The sequence below is a fragment of the Lipotes vexillifer genome, unplaced genomic scaffold (assembly GCF_000442215.2).
Source record: "Lipotes vexillifer unplaced genomic scaffold, Lipotes_vexillifer_v1.1 scaffold240, whole genome shotgun sequence".
Lineage (NCBI taxonomy): Eukaryota > Metazoa > Chordata > Mammalia > Artiodactyla > Lipotidae > Lipotes > Lipotes vexillifer.
The window spans coordinates 4,506,048-4,513,976 of record NW_006797481.1 but is presented as its reverse complement, the minus strand read 5'-3'; the positions used below and the strand labels follow the sequence as shown (position 1 = coordinate 4,513,976).

The 7,929-nt window shown below is 50.3% G+C and overlaps 1 protein-coding gene across 1 annotated transcript in view; it reads left to right on the top strand.

Moving 5' to 3' along the window:
- The window catches only part of KCNK18 (potassium two pore domain channel subfamily K member 18), a 12,612-nt gene extending 8,395 nt beyond the window's left edge, over positions 1-4,217 (top strand). The window contains 3 exon segments of the mRNA XM_007472295.1: positions 3,436-3,780; positions 3,783-3,916; positions 3,918-4,217. Of these exon segments, the coding sequence (XP_007472357.1) occupies positions 3,436-3,780; positions 3,783-3,916; positions 3,918-4,217 (779 nt within the window).
- The last annotated feature ends 3,712 nt before the right edge of the window (positions 4,218-7,929 follow it).

Below are 7,929 nucleotides of genomic sequence, written 5' to 3'. Positions count from 1 at the left end.
AAAGAGAGGCAACAGAAACCCTGGGCACCCCCTCAGAAAGTCCGGCCCTGCGGAACAGCCTCGGGTTTCTGATGGGGGGTTTAGCCAGTGCAGGCTCACTCCTGAGCTCTTAGGTCCTGCTGGACAGGTGGGGAGCTGAGTTCAAGGCTTTGCTTCCCGCTCGACTAGGAGCCCCCAGAGGGCGTGACCTCTGCCTGTTCCTCATTGTATCCGAATCCCACCCACGAAAGCCTGGCATAGAGTAGGTGCTCAATAAATGCCAATCCAGGACGGATGCCTTTGTTCTAATCTGTTGGTCTGCTCTTACACATCTTGTTACTGATCTCCACTTGTAATTGCATACTCACGAGGGTGGTTATTTGATTCATATCTGCTTTGCTCACCGCTGCGTCCCAGTCCATGCAGTAAGCACTCACGTGCACAAACAATATGAATGCACAGAGAGTTCACCACCCCTGCCGTCAAGTGGTACCTCATGGATGCAGTCAGGGTGGCGTGGAGTGCCCTGGGAGGGGTGCACAGTGCTGGGACGTGGTGAGGGCCACAGCCCTCTTCCAGAACCCTGATGAAGATGGACAGCCTGATCCCGTGCGTGTGCCTGGAGGGCGGAGGCCGAGGCCAGAGTTTGCACAGGAAGCTGCAGCCCTGGAGGAGGTTGGGGCTTAGCCAGCCTGGGAATTGCCTTCCAATTAATTTACATAATTGGGCTGGGGTTTTCTGTATTAGTCATCCTTTATGACACCAAAAATTAAACATAGGCATTAAATACAGAAGCTTCTCCCTCTTTGTTGAAGGCAGTGAGCTTGCCCTCTCCAGAAGATCCAGCGACTTGCGCTGTGGGGTTCCACATCCCTCTGATCCTGCCCTCTCTAGACACGGGGGGGGTGGGGGGCTGGGGTGATGGGAGGAGGGGGCTCCTGAAGAGCATGGAGGTTTCAGCCTCTCTTTGCTTGACCATCCTGTTCTTGATGGTTGGAGGGTCCCACCCGCTCGGTGCTCCTGACCCAGCGGAGGGAGCTGGCTTGGGAACTGGATGGCCCTGGGGGTTTGACCCCCAACTCCACACTTTATCACACGTATGCTCTTGGCTAAGTCGCTTCACTTCTCTGAGCCTCAGTTTCCCCACCTGTAATGGTGATAATACCTACCGATGAAGGCTGGTTAATACCCAACCCACAGTAAATGCTCAAAAAAACAGCTATTAGAATGAGGACACCAGCCTCCCTAGAACGACGCACTCATTGTGTGTGAGGTGCTGGTCTCTTGTAATCCTTCCAGCTGGTCCATATACAAAGCAGGTATTGTCATGCCCATTTTACAGACAAGACATCTGAAAATGTGAGCAGTCACGTAACTTTCTAGTAAATGGCAGAGCTGGAATTGGAAACGAGGTTGGTAAGATTCTAGATGCTGGGGTCCTCAACATTTCACTCTCGTTTATGAACACGTCTGACCCACTAAGTCACAAATGGCTCTGAGGGCAGCAATTGTATTTTAGTCACCGTCCAGCTTTCTACCGTCCCAAATACCGTGCGTACTGCTGTACACACCACTGGCACATAATAATTGCCTATTATATAGAAGCAAACACAGAGGCCCAGACATCCCAGGAAGGACAAGGGTGGCTTCGTAAAAACTGACGCCTTCATGGAGGATGATGGAGGTGATGGGTGTGTTTGCAAAGCCTGCACATCCTGTCACCTGTGCTCATCCTATCCCTCCAGGTGAGCTGGGCCCATCCTCCTTCAGATGCTCAGAAGTGGCAAAATGCAAGGCAGTCAGCTCCTCCCAAACACTGGGTTGTCTCCTGCCAAGGACATTTCGGGTCAAAGATCTGGACATGAGTCGTCCCTTATCCTAAAGAGAAGCTGGGTTTCACTGCCTGCTCCCCCAGTAAAGCAGACCTAATGTCAGACAAGTGGATGAATGTTTTAAGATGAATTTTTTTTTTTTTTTTTTTTTTTTTTTTCGCTCTGGAGTGCTGGGAGCTTTTCAGAAAGGGCGTTAGGAGATTTTCCAGATAGAATAAAAGTAGCGGTCTGATAGGTGTAGACAGTCAAAATGGTGAGGTCAGAGAAGACAAATGTTGCAGGAGGGAACAGGTAGGAAGCCAGAATCTAAATTCTGGGAGGTCAACTCAGGTGAGAGAAGCAAGCTAACACTGACATTTTAAATAGCAGACAAAGTCCAGAGTGGAAAAATCCATCAAGAGTGGAGTTAGTAAAAAAAGTATTGACACTTGGGTTGCTTCCATGTCCTGGCTATTGTAAATAGAGCTGCAATGAACATTGTGGTACATGACTATTTTTGAATTATGGTTTTCTCAGGGTATATGCCCGGTAGTGGGAGTGCTGGGTCATATGGTAGTTCTACTTTTAGTTTTTTAAGGAACCTCCATACTGTTCTCCATAGTGGCTGTATCAATTTACATTCCCACCAACAGTATATGAGGGTTCCCTTTTCTCCACACCCTCTCCAGCATTTATTGTTTGTAGATTTTTTGATGATGGCCATTCTGACTGGTGTGAGATGATATCTCATTGTACTTTTGATTTCTCTAATGATTAATGATGTTGAGCATTCTTTCATGTGTTTGTTGGCAATCTTTCTGTCTTCTTTGGAGAAGTGTCTGTTTTGGTCTTCTGCCCATTTTTGGATTGGGTTATTTGTTTTATTGATATTGAGCTGCTTATAAATTTTGCAGATTAATCCTTTGTCAGTTGCTTCCTTTGCAAATATTTTCTCCCATTCTGAGGGTTGTCTTTTGGTCTTGCTTATGGTTTCCTTTGCTGTGCAAAAGCTTTGAAGTTTCCTTAGGTCCCATTGTTTATTTTTGTTTTTATTTCCATTTCCCTAGGAGGTGGGTCAAAAAGGATCTTGCTGTGATGTATGTCATAGAGTGTTCTGCCTATGTTTTCCTCTAAGAGTTTGTTAGTGTCTGGCCTTACATTTAGGTCTTTAATCCATTTTGAGTTTACTTTTGTGTATGGTGTTAGGGAGTGTTCTAATTTCATTCTTTTACATGTAGCTGTCCAGATTTCCCAGCACCACTTATTGAAGAGGCTGTCTTTTCTCCATTGTATATTGTATAAAGAAGATGTGGCACATATATGCGGGCCTCTCACTGCTGTGGCCTCTCCCGTTGCGGAGCACAGGCTCCGGACGCGCAGGCCCAGCGGCCATGGCTCACGGGCCCAGCCGCTCTGTGGCATGTGGGATCTTCCCGGACTGGGGCATGAACCCGTGTCCCCTGCATCGGCAGGTGGACTCTCAACCACCGCGCCACCAGGGAAGCCCCAAGATGAATATTTTTAAACAAGTTGTGTAAAATGTCATATGCCAGGGAGAGGAAGTGGCAGAAGGTCTCTTTAAAGCTTTTTGAGCAGGGGAGAGGGGAGAGCAGCCGACAATCCCGGGCTCTGTCCTCTTTTTCAGGTTACGGCAACACCTACCCTGTCACCAGGCTCAGCAAGCACCTGTGCGTGCTCTGTGCTCTCTTTGGCGTCCCCCTCATGTTCATGGTCCTCTCAGACACAGGCGACATCCTGGCAACCATCTTATCCATGTCCTACCACCAATTCCAAAAACTCCCTTTCTTCCCCCCTCCCCTTCCCAAGTGGCGCTCCGGAGCCCCCTGCGAAAGAAGACCTGACACCAATCCCGTAGACGAAGCCATCCCGAGGATTGCCATCAACGACCCAGAGCTCCCGGGCCCCAAACCTGCCTCCTCAATCCCAAGCAGCAACATGGAGCTGTTCGAGAGACTTCTAGCACAAGAGAAAGGAACACACTGCAGGTGCCCCCTCAGGCCATGGAGAGGAGCTCTTCGTGTCCTGAACTGGTGTCCGGGAGACTCTCGTACTCCATCATCAACAACCTGGATGAGGCGGGGTGGCAGGTGGAGAGGCTGGACATCCCCGCTCCCCATCATCGCCCTCGTGGTCGTCGCCTACATTTCCTGTGCAGCTGCCATCCTCCCCATCTGGGAGAAGCAGCTGAACTTCGAAAATACCTTCTATTTCTGCTTTGTCACGCTGACCACCATTGGGTTTGGGGACATTGCTTTAGAACAGCCTCACTTCTCCATTTATATCATCGTTGGGATGGAGATTGTGTGCATGGCTTTCAAGTTGGTGCAAAACAGGCTGATTCACATCTACAGAAATGTCATGCTGTTCTTTGCAAATGGGAAGTGTTACAATCCTGTTAAAAAGTGAAGGCTCCATCGACTCTCGTGTGATGATGCCGGCCCAGCTTGTTGTCTTGTCTTTTGGGGCAGTGTAGTTAGAGCTGGTGGTACTGCAGCCTGTCACCTGAGGCCTCAGAGTCACACCCTGCATGACAGCTGATTTCAGTCTCGAGGCCCTGCAGAAATGTGGCAAATGCCTTTCAGGACATTAGACAAAATCTGTCACCATCCTCCAAAGTTGAATTAATTGCCCTGTCTTCATTTTTCAAAAGCCCCACCTAATGTAGATGAAACCACCTTACAGATGTCACTGGATTTCTTGCAACATGAGAAAAAATTTACCTTTCATTTCTGCAATTTGTACTTTCAGCTAAATTAAAATCTTCCTGAGCTGCTCCCCATTTACCCTTGATGAAACAGAGCTAGACCGAGCCACCTCTTTTCTTGGATGACTGCATGAGTGGGATCGGCCCAATCCCAGCCCCTGTAACATACACTGATGGCACTGAGAGGAATTGTCACCTGTGTTCACAGGGGCCTGGGATAGTTCCTGATTTGCCAGATTCGGTGTAGACCAGTGTTCTCACCAAGCAGCACATAATCGCACCTCCTGAATGAGTTGGCATGTGAAAGTATTGATGCTTATGTGAGTGGATGAGTACGTGTAAGGGTTGGCACTCATTGGTGGCTGTACTCGTGACCTGTTCATGAATGAGTTGGCTTGTGAATGGGGCATCTGCGTGGCAGATGCTGTAAGTACCCCACCCTTATGGCCTGTTACTCCAGTTCCCTTTGCCTGAGGACTTTCTCTGGCCACTAAAGCATAGGCATGCGCAGGGCAGGCTAGAAGTGCCAAGGAATGAACGCTCCTGGGAGCAGACCTGAACCAGTGACCGATGGGAGTGGGTGGATGTATGGCCCCAGCTTCTTGTGCCACGTTCAACACCGTCTCCCCCAGGGGAATCAAGCCTCACTTGCCCAACAGTCCACCCTGTATGGCTTCCTTCATTTCTCTGTCTCCTATCTCCCCTCCTCTTGAGATCACCCCCAGATAACCCACTTGCACATAAAGCTTTGTCTCAGAGTCACTGCTGGGGACCCCAGCCTGGGAGAGGATGTACCAAATTGGTGTATGAACTGGTTGGCCCACGCACGTAGTACTGCAAGAGTCGCACCGCTTCCCTAGTCATTAGAAATGTCTTATTTGAGAGAATCAAAGTTTCTTGAATGCTTCTTTGAGAGAATCTTGGAAAAATCAGCTTCTGTCCTGTGACTGGCCAAATTAGTCAGCTCCTGGGTAAATGGTGAATTTTGCTCCAGGGTATAGAACAAAAATTGCAAAAACCAATGAAAAGTGCCGGGAGGTTCCAGTTTGAAAAGAAAGGAAGTGAGCAATCAGAGGGGGCTGCAGGCCTTCCTTTCTGGCTCTTTCCTCCTCTTCCCCAAACCTATTAGTTTTTTTTTGCCCTGTCAGCTCTTTAAGACCTACCTCGGGAAATGGAATTGACATGGTGTGAACAAGAACCACTGAAAGACATGGGATTTCAGGCAGCAGCCACTGGGACTAGGGTTTCTGTGGAGTTTCCTGACAACCCTGAAGTCACAGTCGCCCAGTTTCTGTGCAGCAAAAGCCCCTCAGACCCAAAGGTAATCAAGACTGGCCACTCAAGAGAGAGCACAGGATCAGATTCAAAGTTCAGTTTGGTAAATGTTCATTGAGTGCTTGCTGTTTTCCAGGCTCAAAGAGGATTGCAAAAATAGGTATATCCTCAGAAACATGGAGGTAATAGCAGGTGATGTTCAGTCTCTCAGCCCCTCCCTTCCTAAGGCAGTAGAGAGTCCTGTTCAAAGGCAAACATGGAGTTTGTCAGGGACACGTATTATGTAAATTGAAGGTCACTGTCATTTGCTTACTTCGTTTGCTACCGGGTATTTTTCTGTGGTTCTGAGGAAATGGCCCAGCATGCCTTCCTGCTCTTCATTTCTTGCATCTCTGCCCTGCACACCCCATATTCCATCTACCTCGGGCTTTTTATCCCCATGCCCCTGGGAAGGAATGTAAACTCATTCCTCCAAGCCTTTGCTTGGTGGTTCTCAGCTTTGCCTGTACACTGATACCTGGGGGCTTCAAAGAATTCATGTGTCTCTCCATCTCTCTCCCCCTAAGATTCAGGAGTCATTGGTCGGGGGTGCCACCTGAGCCATTTAAAAGGTCCCCGAACGGGCTTCCTTGGTGACGCAGTGGTTGAGAGTCCGCCTGCTGATGCAGGGGACGCGGGTTTGTGCCGCAGAGCGGCTGGGCCCGTGAGCCATGGCCACTGAGCCTGCGTGTCTGGAGCCTGTGCTCCGCAACGGGAGAGGCCACAACAGTGAGAGGCCCGCGTACTGCATTAAAAAAAAAAAAAAAGTCCCCGATCGACCCCAGTGTGTGAATGCCCTTCTCTCTTCTAGGACTGATGAAGCCTTAAGTTCATGCCTCAGCACACATGTCCCCTCCTCTGGGTAGTGTCCCCTGACTCCTGGTCTCCCCTATGCACCCACTGCATCCACTGTCACTCCTTCCTCTGTTATAGGATTTTTTTTTTACATCTTTATTGGAGTATAATTGCTTTACAATGGTGTGTTAGTTTCTGTTTTATAACAAAGTGAATCAGTTATGCATATGCATATGTTCCCATATCTCTTCCCTCTTGCGTCTCCCTCCCTCCCACCTTCCCTATCCTACCCCTGTTACAGGGTTTTAACTCGGGCCTCTCCAAACTCAGAGCTGCCCGAATGAAATGACTGTCTTTCTCACCATCATTGTTCTCTCTTTTAATCCTCCTATCTGTACTCCGTAGTGCCTGCCACATACGGGAGAACTCTGGGCAAAACTTAGGTGCACAAATGCCACGGAGGGCAGCCACCACTTAACCGCACACCGGCCACATCCGGACCCCAAGCTGGGTCCTTTCCCAAGTGGCCACCAGGTGGGCGTTGCCAGACCGTGCGGGCCCCGCGCTCCGAGGCCAGCAGGTGGCGCATCCGTAGCCCGAGGCCTCGGAGGAAGGGGCCCCTGGGCGCCGGGAAGGAGAGCGTTGGGTCCCTGTCCTCGCTGCGGACACCCGGGGAAGCAACGCCTCGGACCACGTCCTCAGAGCATCCCTCTCAAGGGGGCACCTCGGACGGCTGTCCCGCATCTCTCAGATCACATGTCCTGCCAAGCTCCTATGAGTGCCTGAAATGTTACCACTTGAGTCTCAGCCACTTGACAGGTGACGTCCTGTCAGTAATTCTGCCATTAGCTCCCTTTCACCCTGGATGCTTCTCAGATCCACCAGCCTCGTTAGAGAGAGCAGGGCCTTCTGGACCTTATGGAGCTTGCAAGAAAGACACCTGGAAGTTTCTACGATGTGCAGGTGCCCTGTCCCACCTGAAATCTGCTGGGTGGGAGGTCCTGGGAGTGATGCCCAAGAATGGCTGCTGTTGGGGGCTGTGGTTCACTTTCTGTCTCTCAGCTGCGGAGGGGGAGTCTCACTGAGAAGCCCCGTCCTAAGTGGGAGGGTGGAGAGGCCCAGGGCCAGGCATGCTCTGACCGGAAGGGGCTTGGGGAGGCCTAGTGCTTCCTGGGAGGACTGCTGGGGACAGAGGGACTAGAAGACAGAAGACCTGGCTGGAGTGCCAGTCCTGGCTGTGACCCTGCTTCTGGGTCTCTCCAGAGAGGAGAGGATTGGCCTGAGCAGCCCCCGTGGTCCTGCTGA